At 46.5% G+C, this 22,809-nt stretch overlaps 1 protein-coding gene across 3 annotated transcripts; it reads right to left on the bottom strand.

Moving 5' to 3' along the window:
* On the bottom strand, nt 1–7,104 carry LOC123045925 (auxin response factor 22). 3 transcript variants are annotated; one of them, XR_006421769.1, is made up of 6 exons: nt 6,725–7,104; nt 5,454–6,590; nt 2,936–3,822; nt 2,666–2,811; nt 203–492; nt 1–124 (listed from the first exon to the last, which is right to left on the bottom strand). XR_006421769.1 is itself a non-coding variant. In XM_044469177.1 (5 exons), the coding sequence occupies exons 2-4, from the start codon at nt 6,534–6,536 to the stop codon at nt 2,715–2,717; spliced, it is 2,067 nt and encodes a 688-aa protein (XP_044325112.1). In that variant the 5' UTR covers nt 6,537–6,590; nt 6,725–7,104; the 3' UTR covers nt 7–492; nt 2,666–2,714. The 3 variants fall into 3 exon arrangements, 2 of the variants coding, with proteins under 2 accessions (XP_044325112.1, XP_044325108.1); XM_044469177.1 differs by having other exon boundaries at nt 7–492; XM_044469173.1 differs by lacking the exons at nt 1–124; nt 203–492 and having other exon boundaries at nt 2,388–2,811.
* Between the last annotated feature and the right edge of the window lie 15,705 nt (nt 7,105–22,809).

The raw sequence follows: 22,809 nt of genomic DNA, 5'->3' as shown, positions 1-22,809 counted from the left end.
CGGGTGATCTTCTCGCGAAGGGTGCCGTCGAGCACGTCGTGTACTGGTCCATCCACCGGTAGATGGGCGTCTCTGGCACGTTGCCCATGACCATCGTCCTCGGCCGCGCCAAGAAGAGCCGCACCTGCAACACTGAGATGAGCATAGCCACCACCATCCCCGTATCGATGCTGCCGAAGACGGCGCCGAGGTAGAAGTCCACCTTGTCGACAAGCCAGAGGAAATCGCGGCGCCGTGGTAGGCCCCTGCGCAGGCAACGTGCCGAAGCCGTTGTAGGGCCCCGCTGCGGCGTTGAATAGCTCCACTGGAGGGTCGGTCGCCGCCGCCGCCGCTCCCTGCTAGCAGCACCTCTGCTGCCTCCCAGGTCGCCGCCGGCGTCGCTCCCCGCTTGCAGTGCAGGCAGCTTGCCGGTGCCGTGGTAGGCCCTGCTGCGGCATTGGACAGCTCCGCTGGTGTGGCAGCCGCCGCCACCGCCACTTCCTGCGAGCAGCACTGGGGAAATATGGCAGTACTATATTTAATTCATACTATGGCAGTACTATATTTAATTCATATATTTGTATATATATTTCACTTCGTAGAATGTGTGACTGATAGATATGGATATTGTTAACCATGAAAATGAACCTATCAACAAGAGCAATGTGCAGATAGAAATAGCAAATTCGCGTCATAACAAACCAAGAAGAGCAAATATTACACCACAAGGTATACTTTCACTGTGATTATCAACCTTACCATTTCATGGTCTTACTTTCACAGTGATTATCAAGTGTACTGTTATGTCGACCTAAATATTTTTTTATCTTGGCAATAGGAATTCTGGAAACTTCAAACTACACAGTGATTATCAAGTGTATTGTTATGTCGACCTAAATATTTTTTTATCTTGGCAATAGGAATTCTGGAAACTTCAAACTACACAGTGATTATCAAGTGTACTGTTATGTCGACTTAAATACTTTTTTATCTTGGCAATAGGAATTCCGGAAACTTCAAACTACACCACCCTTGCATTCAATCCGGATCATACTGCAGCACGCACACTTGATGGTGAGTAGTCATGACTTATTATCAACTACCAATCAATTACTTATGATTGTTATTAACATATGTACACAAAGTTTAAATATTATTAAATGCAACATTTATGATATATATTTTTGCAGATATTCGCCAGAAAATAACTGGTGGGTTGATTGATATGAAGTTTGTTCAGCAATTTATTGAGTGGAGGTGGGCTTTCCTAGCAAGCGAGTTGTCTACAAAGGATTCCCGACACAGAATGTATACAAAGAAAGCTCAGCGCATGTAGTACATATAGTAGACATTGGTTATGTCTATTACGCATGATTGTGTGTTTCAATCTGTAAGTGTTATCACGTACTTGGTTTGTATCTACTATGTAGGTGACTGTTTCGTCATGTTTGTTTGTGTCTATGGTGTTTTAAGAGATGTGCTAATTTCACGGATGATTTAGTTATTATCTACATTTAAAAACAAGTTTATCCATGTTCATGGATTTTGAATTACCTTTAACATTGTTTTTTGTCAAAATATATTCTATAAAAAGCACTCATTTAAAATATCCAAGTCCATGCTATCACTTTGTCGAGTAATCTTTTCACATCATATTTTGAATTTCGTGTGTCCGTGGCAACGCACGGGCATTCAACTAGTAAATAATAAATGGGCTAAACGCCGTTTACGTCCTATAGACTTTTCCAAAGGCGAGACCTATGCGAGTGTGGGGCCGGCGTCATGGTCATGGTCATCATCACGGACACTGTAGTACAGAGCAATTGTGTCAGTAAAACAGCTCAACCTAGGACGGCCTCGATCATAACCGGTAGCGTGACAGGCCACCACACGACGGTGTAGCACCAGCACCACACTAGGACGACGTTGCAGCCTGTCAGACCCACAAGCCTCCAATCCTAGAGGCGTGTCCAGCCTAGTCGACTCGAGGGTGGCCCCCTTTCTCTTCCTCCTCGCGCCGTTTTTCTCGCGTCACGGCTCCGACCGAGGTTCGGCTCGGCCAACCACCCGCCCAAAACAAAACAAAACAAAGAGAGGGTTGGGTCGTGTCTCTCTCACGGTCACGGAGAGATGGCGACGTCGGAACGCGCATGACAACCCCGTGCGGGTGCGGCGATGGATGGGTCACGCCTATAGCGTCTACGCCACCCTAGCCTCCCTCCCTCCCTCCCTCTCGTACCACCACCACCGCAACCTGTTCATCATCAAGCCGGCAAAAAGCACAACAGCGACAACAATGGCCAAGAAATAATGTCCTAATAAATAAATAAAGTAAGAAAAAACACCAATAAATTCTCATCAAACGCGCTCTAATCCTCAAGCATTTCATCTGCCCAGGCAACGCCAGCTTTAATTTCCAAAGACCCAACTGAAACTTTATTCCAAGCAAAGCAAATCCGTCCAAGATCAGAAGCCTCATGACCTATAGACTTCCAACTCAGCCGCCGGATGACCAGCCCTTAACTTGGGCGATCAACGGCGCTGAACAAACAGCTAACAGACAAATACAGTGAGTACATATTAAAAACCAATCCACAAGATTGTACTAACGACGACGCAGTTCCGCTTGACAGCACGGGTAAACAAACGCTAATAAAACGCATGCATATGGAGAGTAGTCCCTCACTCTGGTTTAATATTTCTCGATGAAGCTCGTGCTGGAGCTCATCAAGATATCACACCCGCTGAACCATGCATTCGATGAGAGGTTTCGCCAGTCCTCCCTTTTCGCCACTTATTATCGTCAGCCTCCGTGCCACTTTCATGAAGTCGCTGTTACATGAACAGAATGAATTAGGTACATATCACTACAACATTACTGCAACATTAGAAGATGAAGAAGATATTATCACGCACGAGTTAAGGAATACTGCACATATCATCAGGGACTTCTCACCTGAACGGTAATCCACCAGTGTGCATGACAGCACCAGCCGTGTCACGGTAACGGAGATGGCTTATGATTTCTTCTTTCTCGATGCCAAACATGTCAGCCAGACGGCCATACAACTCGTCATATGACCCGAAGACAGACAAGTCGATGGTGCGACCAACATCCTCCGATTCCATAAATACCTTGCAGTGCCCAGCTTCCAGTCCAAGATCAGAAGCCTCATGACCCTGGGATGAGAATCCGATGCAGATTGATGAACCGGAACCATCGGATGCATTTCCTGCCTTGAGCGCAGTACTGATAGGTGAACTATTTCCAGTAGCCCCAGAGGAGAGTGTCTCTCTTGATCCACTTGAAGTCATCTGCTGCTCGGTAAGAATGGCCTTTCCAAACAACATTATATGTGGTGTCTTTCTGTCAACAGATTTTTCTGTGCTCTGTGGTGTACCGATTGTCAACAAGCAAGAGACGCTGTCATGGGCTGGTGCGCTGCTGAGCACAAAGCCCTTAGATATCCGGGAAGACGGGGTTAGAGCGTCAAGCCGGTTAAAACCGCCGCCGTGGAACAGACCAAGGTGCAGCTTATTAAGCTGATGGTCTGTTAATGGTAAACCAAATTGAGCATGCCTGGCTCCCTGTATGCCTGCAGGAGAGTTGTTGTCCGAGTAACAGCATAGGGGGCTGTTGCTAGGACCAAGTGGGTTCCCATGGAAAATTGGATTAAACAGATGACCATCCAATGGAAAATCAGGATGTTGGGGAACCCGTAACTTCTTTCGTGGTGGAGAAAATGGTCCCAAATGGATTGGTGGAATGCTTGATACAAGTTCCACAAGCCATGGGCTCACGCATTTCACATTTTGTAACAAGTCTGGCTCATCCCATGTGACCTGCAAGAAGTTTGCAACCATGAACCATGTTAATAAAGAGAATTACTGTAATCGACTAAACAAAAAGTACCCTGGTGCTTGCAGAACTAAAATGCGCAAAGTAGCACAACACCAACTAAAATCGATGACCCATTTTCGTATTAAATCTGATATAACTAATGATACTGATGAAAACATAGACCTCCACTATCTCAAAACTACTAGAAAGACATCATTCACTATCCTACGTAAGTGGGTAACATAAACGTTGAGATAAGATTCAATGAAGTAGCAATATGCATGAACGGCTGAGAGAGCTAAAAATGATAGATAAATAGACCAAGCATGTTATGTTGAACTGCCAAATATACCAATTTCAGCATCTGCTACCCAAGGTACAGACAGAAACCTTATGGTTGGAGTACGGGACTGATCAGATAGACAAATGTGCGGTAGGACTTTCAAATAGAGGGAGGATCAAGTACCTTCAGCACGAACAGTTTATACAGGGATCATCATCATACTACATGAGCGTCATATTAATTCAATACCCACATTTGAAATTTAATACTCGTAGTACCAGCATCAGGTATTTATTATAGTAAAGATGCAGTATTCCACACCGAACTTTATTGGATTTGTTTATTAGGCTATAAAAAAACTTTGCAAGAACTAGCATGGAGCCCTGATAGATGGGCTTTGAAACAAACGAATGACTAGAAACGAAGCTGTTGGCAATGAAGACTCCGATCTCAATTCTCTGCTGCACTCTTACTATTTGTACACGAACAACTTCCATAAGAGAAGCTGAACAAATCTGACAGATGATGTAGCTTGTAGATTCTTGTACATAAAAGTTTGACCCTTCTACTGTGTACGGCATTTTCATTAGATTTGTGTACAATTTTTTTCTGTTCCAGGTCAATGTAATTAGACAAATCGTTTCTCATCCACATTAGTCATACCTAACCATGCTAAAGGATTCTGTTTCTAGTTAAAAGTTTGCCAAGTATTCCCATGCCAAGTATCATGTTGGGTGCTAAAGACCAAACATCAAGCTGTGACATTTGAGCAACCGATGATGACGTACTATTCAAGAATTTGATATCATACTAAAAGGAATACGGAAGTTTAGGAGCCCACTATTGATAAATAAGAGAGCTAGTACTTGAAGAACATGCAGACTGATAATCCAAATTTGGAAACCAACAAAGCTACTAAAGGACCACAAGCCTTTTCTTCCATAACTACCATGCAGTTGTGAATTCTGCATTCCAACAGCTTTATTGATTGTACCACCAATTCATACAAAGTCAAAATCGAAGGAGGATGTGATGTTTTACTCCAGTAAATCTAAGCCAGTTGTTGAACTAATTAATAGGTTAATTTGTTGATATCAGGGGTTTGGGAATCATTATTATTACCATTACTACTAATTTGGCAACATTGTGCGGCAAGCTGGCCATGTTTTGTATGGTAGTACCTTAACTTCTAGTTCCATTCAAGGCATCTGAATGAGAAGCCTCCATACTACTAACGTTGTGTAAATGATGCACTGCATTCATCCCTTGCAGTTCCATGTTATGTACTATGCATCTTTATTGAGAAGAAAGGATGGAGTGCGACTATGGATATCATCAGATCGAACAAACCTGAAGAAGTCTCCATGGTGAATTCGGCCATCTGAGTGGATCGGCAACCTGAACCGAAGATATGGTCCCCATAAACCAGCTGATTCTTGAGGAATCCTCGGTCTCAAAGGCCATCTTGAACCTCATGCCAGGGCACCAGTGGATCCTCATGGCGGCCTGCATCGCCGCGGCCTTGACAACAAACTCCGGCGTGCTAGCTCTCGGGTAGTAGACCACCTCAAATGGCTGGCTGTTGGCCGCGAGGGTGGCCGCCTCCACGACATCGGCGATCTTGACCTTCCCCCTGCCCTTGACGTAACCGGCGGGGCCACCATTCATCATCTTGTTCTCCTCGTCCTTGAGGAAGGCCGAGAACCCCCCGTACCCTGGCGCGTTCCAGCCGGATATGCACTCCATGCCCCCGCAGGTGACCCGCTTGGCCCGGCGTATCCCGACGCAGAGCTCCCCGTGCTCGGTGCGCAGGAAGACGATGGAGTCCCCCGCGACGAGCTTCTTCTGGTTCACGAAGGTGCTCCAGCCCGTGGTGAGCAAATGCCGGCGCGGCGTGCCCCGGTAGATGTGGCGGAACTTCCACACCTCCCCGTGCACGTCCTTGGCGAGCACCGTCTGCACCGGCGGGTCAGCCCTGTAGTCAAGCTTGGGGAAGATGGTCTCCGCGCAGTAGCGCGGCACCGAGAAGCCGCCGCCGTTGTTGGCGTCGGACTGCGTCAGCGTCTTGGCGAAGGAGGCCAGCTTCTCGCGCGCCTCCGCCGGGTCGCCCCCGAGCCCCTCCGGCTCCCGGAACCCCGCCTCGCCGGGGCCGACGGGCACCAGCCGGATCTTGGCGAACACCTCGTCCGTCTCCGGATCAGCCAGGAAGCGCACCCCTGCCACGCAGCAGAGCACGAGCGCGGGCAGCGGACGCGGCCCGACCGCCGCCGCGAGCTCGGCGGCCGCGCTGCCGCCGCCGCTGTTGGCGTGCTCGGCGTGCCCCTGCGGGAAGTAGTAGACGCGCGAGCGCGGCAGCGGCATCTGCACCATGCCGCCCGCGCAGGCGTGCCACAGCTGCGGGTCCAGGCACCTCTCCTCGCCCACCTCCTTCATCTCCACCCAAAACCACCGCCACGAAATGCGATCACTTCTTCCCGCACACCAAACCTGCCACCAAATTGCCCTCCATCAAATTCGCAAACCACCGCACAGCAAACCCAACTCCACACGCAATCAATCCATGGCGGGCACGGCCATCAAAAGAGCAAATCAACATCAAGAAAAGCAAGAAAGGCAAGCACCTGTTTGGCCCGCGCGCATGGCCTCCAATTGGCAGATCGCGAAAGCTCTGCGAGAGATGTGAACGCCCAGAGCCGGAATAAACAAAGCAAAGGAAAGGAAAAAAGGGAAATCTACATCAGGCGACGGCGCCTCCCCTGCCCTCCCCCGGCCCCTGCAACTCCATCCCAAGTTGAAGAACCGCCGCGCCGGTCAAAGCAAAGCAAAGCAGAATAAATATCCAATCCTTGGTGTCCGGAACCCAAAAGGCCCCGATTTTTTCCGTGTTCTTGAGAGAGGGAGGGAGGACGAGGAGGGAGGGAGCGCTGCGCTACAGCGGCACAGTGGTTTGGAATTATGGCGAGTTCTTTGGATGTCTTCCCGGCCATTAGATAGATAGAGAGATGGATAGATAGGGGAGAGCTTCGCTGCTGCAGTGGCCGGGCGCCCCAGTGGAGCCGCGGCCCCACCAGATCGCCTGCGCTGGCTCGCACAGCCAACAGCGACGCGCACCAACCGTAGATGACTGGTGGGGCCGGCGTGTCGGTGATAAAGGCTGTGGGGCCATGTGGCTGCCTTTTGTGCTGTCGGTGGGCCGCGGCCTTGATGGCCCGGACTAGGAAGTAGGGAGTGGCGACAAGAGCCGAGGGTTTTCGTGTTGTTTTTAGTGTTTCTGAATCTGAAAAGAGGGGGAAATGTTTTTAAAATCCAACAAAACAGCTAGATTATCTCAGATCTGAGCCCATTTATTTGGTCTCGCCGCTGTTGCGAAGCTCGCAGCGTTTTGTTGGTTGGGGTGGGTGGGACCCGGAAGAAAAGAAAACAAAAAAACAGTTTTGTCACGCGTGCGACGCGACGCGACGCGACGCGATGCATGTGTATATCCTCGTCTCGTCTGCTGCGAGGGAAGGCGACGACACATGGTAGTAATAAGCTGTCGAAATTTGGTTGTTTGGGAGAGAGGAGAGGACAAGAAAGCATTTGTGCGCCGCGGCCGTAAGTTGGTGTTGGCAGCGACTGATTGCATGATCCGGAAATGGGCGAATCTTGTGCCTTGTTCGTCTCAACTCCTGTGTCTTCCCTTTCCGGCCCGGGGGCGAACCCATCGCCGGGAATTCAGAGCCAGGGCAACCCACCCACGGAACACCGATTGGGACATGTCGCACCTCTCCCTCCTCTTTTGCGCCACTGCAGCTGGCCACGGGCCGCATCTGTATCTGCATCTGCATGGATCATACTGTACTAGTACTACCCCGTTTGCTATACTTTATTTATTTTTGACACCGAATTTGTGAACTGAAGGAAAAAAAATGTCCAAGTCTCGGGGTTTCGTGACGTGCCAACTCTTGGTGGAGAGTGCGCCGTGAAAACGCTGTCGTTCTTTTCTCTCGTCGCCGTTGGATCCAAGAAAAGAGAGCGGGAGGAGGAGGCGCCGTGCGCGGGGTTTGGGGCGATGGATGCCTCCGCGGCCCGAGGCCAGCCGTGCGTGCGCCACTGGCCGACCGCCCAAACAAAAGTCCTCCCCATGATCCCATCTCCATCTCGTAGCGGACGCGTAGTTCGTCTCTACTCCGGCCACGGCTTCGACCGAGGCGCCGCTCTCTCGATCGATCCCATCGATCGTGGCCTGCCAACGGCCCCTCCAGTGCTCCCGTCCTCCGCGCCACTTACAAAAAAGGGAATCGCGAGATTTGGCGAGCATTTGAATGTCACGTCGATTTTAAGGGACGGTTGGGATTTTGAGGTGAGGGGGCGCTGCGCTGGACCAGGACAGCGACCTTCCGCGAAGCACTGTTGAGCATTTTCCGTGATGTCTCTCCACGGGTACTGTTGACTATACGACATCCGCGCAGTTTTTGGTACTGCAATCAAACCACCGGATCAACCTCTGCAAAGCCGCGCCGGCCCTCCTTCACCTAACAAGTCTGGATCGTATAATAACTGGGCCATTTTTATCGATTTTTCAAGGCTGATGGAGCCACCGTAAATAGGAAAAACTCCGAATTTTTTTTTTATGAACTGGAAAGGACGAACTGTTTTTTTTTTTGCGGGGAAAGCGACGAACTTATCAAGGAGACTTTAGGCATGGCCAACACTACACGGTGGACAGATGCCCCAACGCTCCGCGTAGGTTTGGGCGGTCCTTGATTGCTGTTTGTGATGCTTACAGACTTACAGACTAAAGAAGGATCTTGTAGAGGAGGTCATCTCCTCCCTGACAAAAGTGTAACGAGTCAATGAAAGACAAGAGAAGGGAAGAGAAAATAGAGAGGATTAACGAAGTGTTGGGCTGAGATTTGGATAAAATAGGAGAGAAATATGAGAAGTAAAAAAGACCGGCCTGAGGATAGTGCTGCGTTGGGCATTGGATTTTGGGACAGTAGTTTCCATGCTATTTTTCTATGTGGTAATGATGAGGTAGTAGATAGGTAGTGCCATCATAGTTCATGCCCTTGTGGTGGTAGGCTAGTGTTCTTTTTTTTTCTTTCAAAAATGCTAAATATCTGTCGGATTTTTAGAGCTCGCAGCGAACGTGTTGGTTACCATCAGATGCCCTTCGCGAATCTTGGCACAAGATGCCTCGACACGTGAGTGGCCGCACCCATTAGATACAGCAGTGCCTCACGTGAGCGCTCCCTTAGACCCTTTCTGGTGGTCCACTATGTACGGGTGCTGAGCATGCCACATAGGCAAAAAATCTGATAATGAAAGAGGAGAGAGATGAGTATGTTAACCCCAGGAAGAACGACGCAGACCTATGCAAGACACTTAAATGAAAGAAGTTTGCCCTATGCATGAAAGAGTTTAGTTATTAAACAATTAAAGGAAAGAAGCTTAGCAACAACAAACTAAGCACCTATGCATTGAGGTCTTTAGTTGCTAAACTCTTTAAAGCACCTAGCACTCCATCCAAGCACATGTGCATTGGAAGAGGCTTTATCACCTCAACCAGGAGGAGTGACGGTGTCCTGGACTAGGGGGTACTAACCTAGTCGGCCCCTAGTCTCCGAGTCGGACTAATGGGCCCGCATTCTCATTAAGGAAGACTCCGGAAGTTGTACGCCTATATGAGATCAAGACCGTACCTTCCGAAGACTTGACGTGTACTCCAAGATATCCCCAGCCGCCTCCATGCGATCCTCAGGATACGGACCATGTAACCCTAGATACCCTACCTGGCATGTAGATAAGGCAAGGGGTTTAGCCTGTAGAGGGGACCGAATCACAATTACATTCACCCAGCCCTTGAGGTAGAACACAACTTATGATCTCGAGGTAGATCAACTCTGTACTTGATACATCCCCATCAATATAAAAAAGAGCATGACGTAGGGTTTTACCTCCATCAAGAGGGCCTGAACCTGGGTAAACATTGTCTCTCATGTTCCTGTTACCATTGATCCGATATCCACAGCTCGAGACCCCCTACCCTGAGGTCTGCCGGATTTCACACCGACACTGCTGCTTTCATTGAGAGTTCTACTATGAGATCAACAAAAAGATCGATCGCTCATCTGCAGATCAACTACGGCACCGGTCACGGAGACGTTTACGTCCCCGGCTAACTCTTTGTGTTTGGAAGCATGATCTTCTGCGTCGACTCGACAGGCCATCTGACCTCCATCGAGAACTATGCCCCAGGTCAAATCATGACCTTCGGAGGCCTGGAGTACACCGCGGACTCTCGCGGCGAGCTTGTCCTATCAGGCCGGACGCCGGACCGGGTTGAGGGTTTACCAAGCATCGGAGGCTCGACTTTGAAACCGATCTCCTTCGAGGACATCAGATCAGGCTCCCTGACACCACTGGAGGCGCCTAGCCTAGTGGTCCCAGGCGATCTCACCTTGAATACCGGCCCGGATGCTAGTCCGTTCCCCATCTCGGAAGCAACGTTGGATTTAGAACCTACCCGGGCGCAGGATCTGGAATTTCCCTCGGATCATCACCTCGCCGAAAACACGCGAAGTTATGCGTCGGGCGTACTTCGGGTTAGCCCCTCTTACAGCCAAGCCATTAACTGCAAAGATCTATTTCACCTGAACAGGATGCTTGACCGTATCCAGAGCACGTCAATCTCGAATGGCAAGACTTCAGTTTACAACGAGATTGGACTTAAAGCCGACGATCGGAAAATTTACATCCCACCCACGACCAACCTAGTCGCCACGGTCGATGACTTAATCGATGTGCTAGACTATGAGAAGGCCACGAACTTGGATGAAGATGTCGATGGCCCCACCAAAAACACTTCGTTGTTAGTAAATACCGGCAAGTGGGCCGCAACATCTACCTATGATGTATACATGGTCGACACTCCTAGAACCCCCCAGGCGTCGACGCAGATGCGGGCGGGGCACCAACGGGGAACCCAGCGGGAACAACACCATCGCCGATAACGGTGGCACGGCGGCAGATGGCTGATGACCTAGGGGAAGATCTTCAAACTTCCTCAGAATGTCACGACACCCCGGAAGGAATCCCCGAGGACCTAGACCCCGATGACCTCTTTGAAGGGGCCGTCGACAACTATATGCCCGAGTCCGAGGAAGACGAAAGCCTCAGCACCGAGGACTATATCGTTCCCGAAGACCCCTTTGAGCAAGAGCGCTTCCGGCGGCGCCTTGAAAGTGCGTTAAGTCGACTAGAGGGGGGGTGAATAGGCGATTTTTATGAATTCTTCACTGAGGAATTTCAGGGTGAGGAAATTCCTAAGCGAAGAACTACTTGCAGCGGAATAAGTACTCAGGTGCAAACATAACAGAGTAGTAGCATAGTCATCATGAAGAAATGAAAGCAAGCGCAGAGTACAGAAAGCGTAAACACAGGATATGCAGGCTGAAGATAAACTGACTGAAGAAATTGAACTGAGGAAATTGAGAAAGTCTTCAGTCAAAGTCTTCAAACAGATATGAACAGGTACACATCACAGTAATGAGAAAATGGAAGGGTTGAGGAAATAGAACGAGTTAGCTCGGTGAAGACAATGATTTGGTAGACCAGTTCCAACTGCTGTGACAGTCGTACGTCTGGTTGGACCGGCTAGGTATTTAAACCTGAGGACACACAGTCCCGGACACAGAGTCCTTGCCGTATTCTCCTTGAACTAAGGTCACACATACCTCGTCCAATCACTCGTGGTAAGTTTTCAGGTGACTTCCAAACCTTCACAGACTCGGTCACTCGACGATCCACAATTTCCTCTTGGATGCTCTAGACCATGACGCCTAACCGTCTGGAGGATGCACAGTCCTCAAAGGTAACAATCGTCAGTTCCACACATGAACAATCTCTTCAGTGATGCTTAATCACTTTGGGTTTGTAGGTGTTTGGTTTGGGGTTTTGGTTTTTCCTCACTTGATGATTTCCGCTCAAAGTCCTCGAAGGATGGGATGCTCTCAATGACAAGTGTCAGTTTCTCGCGGAGCAGCCAACCAGCTAGTGGTTGTAGGGGCGCGACTATTTGTAGCCTAGGGAGCAGCCCAACATGATAAGACATAAATGCCCTTCAATGATATGACCGTTAGGTGACTAGATATTTTGGGACAGCTGGCGCATAGCACAGCAACGGTCGGAAATTTGAGGTTCAAATTCCTCAGGGCTATCATGTTCCTCACTCGTAGGCAATCCGCACTGGCGAATTCCTAACTCCTCAATCAGAACAAATTCCTCAGAGAGCAGAAGAACTTCGTCTCTGCTCACTTAAGAAATTGACTGAACTATATGAGATTTCCAATGGCTTCACTCGAAGGGATTGGTAGGTGTAGGATTTTGAGATGAGCATCACTTGGAAACTTTTCCTTAGTTTTACCTTGACCCCCTTTAATAGTGCGATGTTTCCTATGACTCAAGAAAGAGAAAATGAAACTACGAAAACAACAGTCTTCACGCTTCATGTTCCTCGCATGAATATCAAGTCTTCACGGTCACACTAATTTGTTCACTTTCATAGTCTTCAGAAAGTCTTCAGAAATCCAAAGTCTTCAGTTGAAGACATTCATTTTTAGGGGTCGACTTTCTCTGTAAATATCAAACTCCTCATAGACTTATAGTCCTGTGTACACTCGGAAACACATTAGTCCATTAACCTATAAGTCTTCAATACACCAAAATCACTAAGGGGCACTAGATGCACTTACAATCTCCCCCTTTTTGGTGATTGATGACAATATAAGTTAAGTTTTCAACGGGGATGAGCATATGAAGTGTAAATACTGATATTGAGGAATTTGATTGCAAGATATAGAAGAACTCCCCCTGAAGATGTGCATAGTGAGGAATTTGCTTTTGAAGCAATGCACATTTGAAGAGTGGAATCATGGAGATCTCCCCCTATATCTTGTAATTCATACACGCATTTAACATATGATATGAAGAATTTGAAATGCATGATGAAATATGGTGGCTGATGTAATTCAGCATGCGTGCATTATCATACATGAGGAAATAGCATGCGGAAGAACATATCAAAAGTATCAGACCACCATCAGACTTAAGTTTACAACTCGTTCCAATAAATCTTCAGAAGAACGAGAGTTGTAACTTAGCAAAAAATGCTCATAAAAATAGACCCCGCTTGAAGACTCATTCAAAATTTCTCCCCCTTTGTCATCGAATGACCAAAAGGGATGAAAAGTGAGGACTAACGCCCCTGAAGAATATCATCACTGAGTCAATGGAGGAGCGCCAGCATTGTTGGGGTCGGTTGTTGAAGTAGGGCATGCCGCAGTGTGGTCCAAACTTCATGCTCATCCGTCTCGCACGATGAAGAATAAGAGCTGGCCACCAAGTGAGGAACTTTGACCTTCTTGAATTTCTTTGAAGGTGGCTGAGACCAGTCAAAGTCCTGCTTGAAGCCCATCTTGTTGAGATCATCTTCACCGTAGAGATGAGACAGAACAACCCAGGTGCAATCAAATACTTCATGGAGGTAGTAATGGTTCTTCTTCACTGAATCCTGAGTGATGGTCATGTTCCAAAGAATTGAACCAAACTAACACTTGGCCCATTTGTGGTTGCGATCGACCTTCTGGTGAAGACTGAGGAGAAGCTCACGATCAGCCAATACCCTTGGAGTTGTGGCTTGAGGATCTTGCTTTGAAGCATTGGCAGTAGAGTCATGAGTGGCAGAGTCATCATCGGTGGAGTAAGATGCAGCTTTGCGGAACTGGCCATCCAATGGACAAATGCCTTCATCAATAACAGCATGTGCCTTGCCCTTCTCATCAAATGAGGAAATAGGTCGCTTGAAGGCTTCAATTGGGGGCAAATAGCTGACGTGATTCTGCAAATCAGCCTTGTAATTGATTGAAGACCTTGATCTGAGGAATCTCATAATCCAAGGAGCGTAAGGCTTCAACTCAAAAGCTGATAATGCAACATTTGCCAGAGTCCTCATGAAGAAATCATGGTAGTTGATTGGAACTCCATGGATGATATTGAAAAGTAGATTCTTCATGATGCCAACGACCTCTTCTTCATTCGAGTCGTGGCCTTTGATTGGACTCAACGTCTTGGTAAAAATGCGATAGACAGTCCGTGGCACATACAACAGTTCCTTCACAAGGAATTTGGTCCTTGGGGCTTGACCAGGCTTCAGCAGTTTCATCAGCACTTGCATGTAGTGATCTGAAAGCTCAAGTTCATGATAGATCAGATGCGCACCTTCAAGGGGAGGAATGACAGGCAAGGCATGAAGCAATTTAGATGCTGGTGCTTTGAAGTGAGCGTTATCGGTCATCCAGTCTAACACCCAGGAAGTCACATCTTCAGCATTTCCTGTGATGTGCAACGTCGCATAGAACTGAAGAATTAGTTCTTCATTCCAGTCTTCGATGTCGGTGCAGAAGTTGAGTAGCCCAGCTTCATGAAGAACACTCAGGACCAGTGTGAAGCAAGGTAGTGATTCCATGCCCACATGAGGAATATGTGCATGATCAAATACTTTGTCCTTATCGAAAAGCAGTGAAGAATAGAAGTTGGCTTGGCTTGCGGTCCAGAAACGCTTCCTTCTCAGACGAGCAGAGTCATACGGATTGTAATCTGTGAAGAATACCTGCTCATGGAAGAAGTCATCAGCCTTGAATTTTTGCTTCTTGGAGAAGGGATTCTTCGGCTTGGGCTGAGGAGTGTCAGTCAAAGTCATCACAGCCTCAGGAATCACAGGCTGATGAATTTCAGTTTCTGCTTCAGTAGTAGCCTGGGTTCAAGATGGCAATAGGGACGGGGATCACTGGGGGGCATGTCACCATCCCCGCCCCGATCTCCGCTAATACCCGTCCCCGCTAGCCCCACCAACCTTGGTGGTGGTGGTGGGGTGGGGGGAAGCAGTCCCCATCCCCGCTAACAACGGGTACCCGATCCCCATGGGGATCCCCATGGAGACCAACAACAGCAAAACAACAATAAAAGAGGAGCACAATTGCACAAACCACAATATTTTTTGACAGATTCAATCATCCATTATAGCAACAAAACAACAATACATTGGCATAACAAACCAAAATAATTTTGGCAGCAATCTTCTTGTACAGAAGCACAACCACATTACACAACAGTAAATTAACAACACAAACACAATAATTTTGACAAATTTAATTATCCCAAGTCTGACCACATAAGTTTGATAGATTCAATCATCTCAACTCAAGTCTGACATAATTGATAAACTGGAAGTACGATTGGCACAAACGACGGCAATACTTAGTACGATTACAAGCCGAAAGTTCTAATTCTTAACACAACACAAGCATGGTAAGCAGAAGAAATGAAATGAAGACTTGAAGAGCCCATCACAGTAGCTCCTCGGTCCTCCATTTTCTTCATTCTTGAGTCCATGGAGGCAAGCAACAAGCCTAATAGTTATTGCAAGTGGAGAGTTCCTCATCTTGATAATGGAAATAGTACAAGATAATTTGGAAAGTTGCATGGAATCAAGACATAAGATTGAAAGTTGCAAATGAAAGTTGCGAATGAAATCAAGACATAATATGAAAGTTGAGAATGTCAAGTTACCATTGGTTCATCCTCATCATCAAGACAAGTTTGAAACTCAGTAGAGAGTGATGAATTGTTCTCACCTAAAATTGCAAGCAATGTAACTTTAGATGGCAGTAGTGTAACTGATTTAGGTACATATTCTAGTAAATTATCTAAGCAAGAAAAAATTAGTGTAGCAACAACAAAACAAAAGTAGAATAGGAGCAAAAGAGCAACATTTGAGTTGTCTTACCTAGCATGTCAGCATTAGATCAAGCCTGCATACACATTATAGCTTCAACCATCTTTGGTGTGAGCCTACTATGGTGAGGGCTAAGGATTCTACCACTTGTAGAGAATACAGATTCCGATGCTACCATTGTGACCAGAATAGGCAAGATGTCATGAGCAATAAGTTGTAGAGTTGGATATTTTGTCCCCCCAAACTTCCACCAATTGATGATATCAAAATCTGGTGTTCTTGGCAAGGTTGGCTCTTCTAAATACATGTCTAGCTTTGTATGAACCAACAAAGATGACGCAGTAGGTTGTGAAGACATGTACTGTTCAAATATGTCAAAAACTTCTTCCTGTGAAGCTGAAGTAATGGACTGTGTAGCACTAGCAACATTTGATGTTCCCGCAGAAGAGGCATCTTGGTATTGAACCAACAGTTCGCGGAGCAATTGCTTCACGCGCGCAACCTCTTGAATTGCAGCCTCAGGTCCATAGAGAGGACCGTACAAAGCCTGCACCATATGGAGTTTGTACCTTGGGTCAAGAACAGTGGCAATAGCCACCAGACCATGGATATCTGTCCAATACTTCTGAAACTTCTTTTTCATCTCCTTGGACATTTGTTGCATCAGTTCATACTTCTTTTTCATCTCAATGGGCATATCTTGCAACAGCTCATAATCAGGTGTAGTCCGTTTGCGAATTGCCAACTTAATACCACAAACCTTAGGGAAGAACATATTTGCTCTAACATAACTAGTTCCTGACCATAAGGTAGTGACATCATAGAATTATTTGAGCCTAACAATCATCTCTTTGGCAAAATCCCAATCAGCAGTTGTTGGACAGCAATTAAAAAGCATTTCACGCAGACTAAGACGATAAAAAACATCCCTATACAGCACAACAATACTAAGCATTATGTATGTGGAGTTCCACCTGGTTTTACAATCAAGGTTCAACCTCCTAGAGTACTCAATGTTCATCAAGCGACAAGTTTTTTCGAACTTCTCATGTCTTTTTGGAGTTGCTGACCAATACCCCACACTATCCCGCCCCCTCTCAATACCATCCCCAAAAACAACAAGCCCATCTTTCACAATCAGATTTAATATGTGAGCACAACAACACATATGCAACAGTTTACCACCTAGCATGAGAGAGGAGGAGTCTAACTTATCTAGGAGATCTTCCACTGCCTCGTCGTTGGTTGTGCAATCATCAAGAGTAATAGTTGATATCTTTCTCTCGAGATGATACTCTCCTCGAACTTCATGTAGAACATCACAAATCACTTCAGATGTATGCGGTGCTGGTACATATACAAACCTACAAAATTATAAATTATTGGTTAGAAAGCATGAATAAGAGCAAAGGTATTCAGACAAGCAGTAAGATAGGGGCAATGGTATTGTACCTTAGAAGGAATGATTTTAGATTCCAAGAACCATCAATGTAGTGACCTGTTACAACCATGTATCCTCTCTTTTGATGTCCAGCAGTCCACATATCCGAAGTCACAACAACTCTATTCTTGAAGTTTGCAAAGTACTTGATCAACTTATCTCTTTGTCCTTCATGCATTTCTAGAATATCTTTCCGGATGGATTCCTACACACAACCTTGAACATAGGCTGCAACATAGCACAAAACTTCCTAAAACCTACATGATCTACCATAGCAAGTGGGTACTCATGACAACATATCATCAAAGCAAGTTCTTTCCTACATAGTTCTTGATCAAAAATGTAATTCTCCACATTCACTTTCCCATCTTCCGCCTTGGTCAGTTTCAGCTTTGCTTGCTTCCAGGCTGTTGTGGTCTGCCTAGCAGCACATGTTGCCAAATGCGCGTGAAGATGTGATGTTCCATCCTTTGTTTCTCCTCCAAGATTACTATGGCACCATTCACATTCAGCCTTCCATTTTCCGCCCACAAGAACCCTCTCAAATTCATCCCACACCTTAGACTTGAGCTTTCTCTTCACACCAGCCAACTTGTGTGCATCCTGCGGTTTAGTTGCTCTTGTTGTTTGAGATGGCACCTCCAAGTCAACAGATTCAGCTGGCGTTGTATTGGCACTAGAGCTTGGCGTTGGAGTGGGAGCTGCACTAGAGGCTGGTGTATCTCCATTCGCAGCCGATGCACTTGCATCTGATTGTGTTGGACTTGATGCCATTGTTGATCCAAACAAGCATACCTAAAACAAAGGCACACAACAAAATAAGAAACACAATAATCAAGAATAAAAAGGATATGTGGACCGCTGGAATAAATATAAAAGGATGACAATAGTCACAATAATATGGAAGCATACACATTCAATTATAACAATAATCAGGATTGCAATATATTTAGATAAATAGGATATGTGGACTGCTGGATATTTAGATAATTTTGACATATAATTGATACATACATATTCAATTATGACTGACCAAATATTCAGCAAATGGATTACCCGACTGAAAGTTCCTATCTTTAACACTTAACAAATGCAAGCATGGCAAACATAACAAAGCACACACATCCCACAACATCAAATATCTAGGACTTCAATCTTCATTCTTCAATGCTCCGTGCAGGCATATAGTAAGTCGACAGTTCCTCAACCTGAACATTAGACAAGTGGAAACATTAGTAAGTTACCATTGGCAAATGGAAACATTACTTAAGATTAAAGAATAAGATGATGGTTGAGGATGGCAAGTTACCATTGGCCTGCCTAGAAGCACATCTTGCTAAATGAGCATGCATATGTGAGGTTCCATACTTTGGATCTCCACAAAATAGCCCGTGACACCATACACATTCAACCTTCCATTTTTTTCTCAACAAGAACCCTATTGAACTCATTACAAACCACAGATGTGGTCTTTCTCTTCACATGAAGTGGCTTATCTTGCTCAACATATTCACCTGAACCTGACATTTAATTGGGTCGCTGGTGAGCTGCTCACCTTGATGGTCTCGGGTTGATGCATATTTGCTTGAGGTGGAGGAAGAGGATGCGAGTTGCCGGTCGTCGTCGCGGTCAGCTACAAAGGCACACAACAAAATATTTAGAGAAGTTTGACATAGATAAGCAACACAATAATCAGGAATAAAAGGATATGTGGACTACTGGAATAAATATAAAAGGATCACATATAATTGATACATACACATTCAATTGTGACTGACCAAATATTTAGATGATTTTGACAAATAATTCACAGAACAATTGTAGGACTCCAGTGAGTGAACATTATATTTCTTTGAAAGGCAGTAAGGAAAAAATGTATGACACAACACATATGATAGAATTAGGTAAGTGTGAAGCATGATCTGGGTACCAAACAGATGCATTGCTTTTTTGTGAAATTATGAGGTGGAAGTACATGCTGGCACTCAATTCACGATACATAAATCAATCCAGTCACAAGTCAAAGATATTTCAGTGTTACTAAAGCCATCTTGAGAAGCAAATGCCAGCACTTCAAATATACTCCAAAAAATGAACTAAAACTAAAAAAGGTACTAACTAATGTGGGCGAGAAATATCAGATATTGATCAATGATAAGCACCCACCCCAACCAAAAAGTAAATCTAACACCTATTTCTTCCACATTAGAAGCACACACTGATTTAATTTGTTGGACGAAACACGACTGTAGTATTCAGTGAACATAACCCACTCATAACTGACCGAATAACAGATCCATACACATTGAACATCAAGATTCAATTACATGGGGAAATAACAACTACAAGAACTAACAACTACAAGATCCTACACAGTCAGCAGCAAGATTCAAGATGCAACAACAAGAACTAACAACTAACAACTACAAGAACAGAAAGTTTCAGCTGCTTACCCTGATGGCCTCGGCCTCTTGGGTCGATGAAGAAGCCGCCGGTCACCTAGGATGAGGAAGAGGAGCACTTGCCATTGCCACCACCCTGCACTTGCAGCCGCCTTGCCTGGCCTTGAGGTGAAGGAGGAGTCGAGGAGACGGGGTCGCGAGGAGGCGAGGAGTAGGAGACGGTGACGAGACCAGATGAGGTGCCGGACGGTGCCTTGATGCGAAGGACGACGAGGCAACGTCGCGAGGAGGCGAGGAGCGGGAGAGGGCGACAGGATTAAGGGAAGGGCGGCCGGATGAGGCGCCGGCCGGTGCCGCCCGCCGCCGGTGGTGGTGGATCTGGTGATGGGGACTTAGGGAGAGGAGGCGGCTAGATCTAGGGAATGGGGAGAGGTCGAGAGGAGGAGCCGAGGCGGCTGCGGCTACGAGTCGGGGGAACGAGGAGGAAATGAGTGGAGAGGTGAGCGGTTTAGGGTTTCTTCTTTATATATTCAGTTGGATGTTTGATTGATAGGTGGGGTCTCGGGTATCCCTGGAGCCTCCATGGAGCCAGTTTGCCCCCCATCCCCGCCCCGCTAGCTTCTCGGGTACCCGCCCTGTTATACCCATGGGGGGATTTTGATCCCCATCACCGCTTCTTAGCGGGTAAATCCCCACGTATACCCGCCCCCACGGGGAAAATTGCCATTTTGAGCATGGGTCTTCAATTCTTCATCAACATTAACATCAGCACTAGTGGCTAGAATTTCTTCATGAATGGAAGGAGTGGAGTGATGATCTGCAGAACCCATTTGAACTTCAGTGTGCACTGGGGACTGAGGAATTTGTTGCAGTGGCGTGAAGAGCGAAGAGTTGGGGTGCTGACTATCCCAATAATCATCATTCAGCACTGGAGTGGAGCACCCAATGTCTACGTCTTCATCTTCTTCATTCAATTCTTCAATGCCTGCCTCTTCAGCTGTGAACTGAGGCATAGGCGATGAGATGACTGGGGTTGAAGGGATATTATCCGCTTCAATTTCTTCGTCCAACTGCTCTGAAGAAGCAGCAAAAGGAACATCTTCATCAGATCCGCTTGGGATATCATAATCCTCACCAAAGGGAACGAGTTCCTTTGATGGCATGCTTGAAACTGGAATAGCATCAATTGGATTCACAAAAGAGCTTGTCAATTTCTTCATCTTCTTCGGTGCTAAAGAATCTGATGGAGTAGATGCTTTCCTTTTCTTCACTGCTGCTCGCTCCGCAGCCTTGGGTTTCTTCACTTTTGATGCAGAAGGAAGAACTGGACTTGGCGTTGGTGCAGGAGGAGCAGAGGAAATTGGTTCAGTAACCTTAGGCACAACTGATGCAGTTGCTCTGGCATTTTTAGTTTCTTCAAGCACAGCGGTTGAAGCTTGAGCTGGCCTGGCATGTTCTTCAGGCGAAACACTAGTGGTTGCCCTGGCATTTTCATCAGAGGCTGGAATGGAGTCATCAGCCCTGGTACTAGCAGTTTCATCAGCAACCTGATTTTCATCAGCGATGCTGGCATGTTCTTCAGTCGGCTAAGCAGAAGCGTCAGCCTGCGGAATTTCAATGTACGTTTGAGTAGCAACATTGGAGGTGAATGTCTTTGCCAATTTCACAAAAATGACTTCGGCTCCCTTGCAATCTGCATGGTAGGCATCAAATTCATCATTGAGATTTTTGATTTCAGATTGAATAGCCACAAGTTCATCAGTTGTCATTTTGACAATGTTCTTCTTCAGAAAGCGCTCCTTCTTATACTGCACTTTCTTCAATTTCCTGGCCTTTTCAAATTTCCACTTTTCTTCGCCTATGAAGGCGGTCAACATGTGACTTTGGCCAGGAGTGAGGTTGAAGTTAGGCATAGGAGTGTTGGGATCCTTGTGCCAGAGGTCAATGAAGTCGAGGATCAACTTTGGATCCAAAAGCATAGACACATCTGTGCCTTTGGCTCTAGCGGCCCTTTGTTGTCTGTCTATCATGATTTCGGCGAGTTCCTCATCATCAGCTTCGTCATCAGTGGACGGTACTTGGAAGGCGACTTGCTTTTTTTGAGGACTTGGTCTAGTGCCTCGTCCAGCAGTGGCCTTAGTCTTCAGCAATGTGGGGCATGTTGATGAATGAGGAGGAGCTGAAGATCTTGTAGAGTCTTATGAGGCAATTGATTTGCCCGTGGTCCTTTGACACGAGGCGATATGCACAGGTGTTGAGAACTTTGCCGAAGGACCTGAGGGTTTTGAAGCTTGAGGAACTGGGGCAGCTTGAGGAATTGGCCGTGAGGGCTTTGCAGAACTGGGCCATGAGGGCGTAGCTGAGGAGCTTGGCCATGAGGGCATTGAATAAGAAGCATTGGGCTTATTTGCGGGCTTCTTTGGCCTTCTTGGGCTTGCTAGCAGAGGCCTCAGCAGTGGCAGTAGCAGCAGCAGAGTCTTCATTGAATTTCCTCACTACTTCTTTTGCTATCTTGGTCAGTTTAGCTTGACGCTTTGCCCATTGATCATGATAATCCTCACCGCGCTTGAGGCCGGTGGGATCTGCAATTTGGCCAGGTGCCAATGGAGGTCTTGGACAAGGAGGGTGAAGAGCGAATTTCTTCATGTACTTGGAGTGACATATCGGTAGTCCCTCCATTCTCTTGCCCATCTCCTCTCAATTTTCTGAATGTGCACTGTGCGCTCATTCTTGGTTTCTTGAGGGGGTGTGCAGTACCCATCATAGATATATTCAGGGATTTCAAAAGCTGTGTTGACTTCTAGTTTCTTGCCTCTCTTATGAGGTTTCTTGCCATCTTCCATTTTCTTCAGCTGAGGATTATGAACTATTGAGTTCTCTGAAGAGGTATGCAGTCTTTCTTCAAGGAACACTGCAAATGAGTTAAGTTGATGAGAACCTAGTGATTCAGTAGCAGACATGAGTACCCGTGAACAGAGTATAGGTGCGAAGAATTTGGAGAGGTCATATGCGTTCTCAGAAGTTCTTGCAAATAAGAACAAGTTTGAGGAATTTGACCAGATGTGTCTTGAGGAATTTCACTAAGCG

This window comes from Triticum aestivum, chromosome 1A (assembly GCF_018294505.1).
Source record: "Triticum aestivum cultivar Chinese Spring chromosome 1A, IWGSC CS RefSeq v2.1, whole genome shotgun sequence".
NCBI lineage: Eukaryota > Viridiplantae > Streptophyta > Magnoliopsida > Poales > Poaceae > Triticum > Triticum aestivum.
The sequence above is the reverse complement of the archived record's forward strand: the minus strand, read 5'-3'. Positions and strand labels throughout refer to the sequence as shown.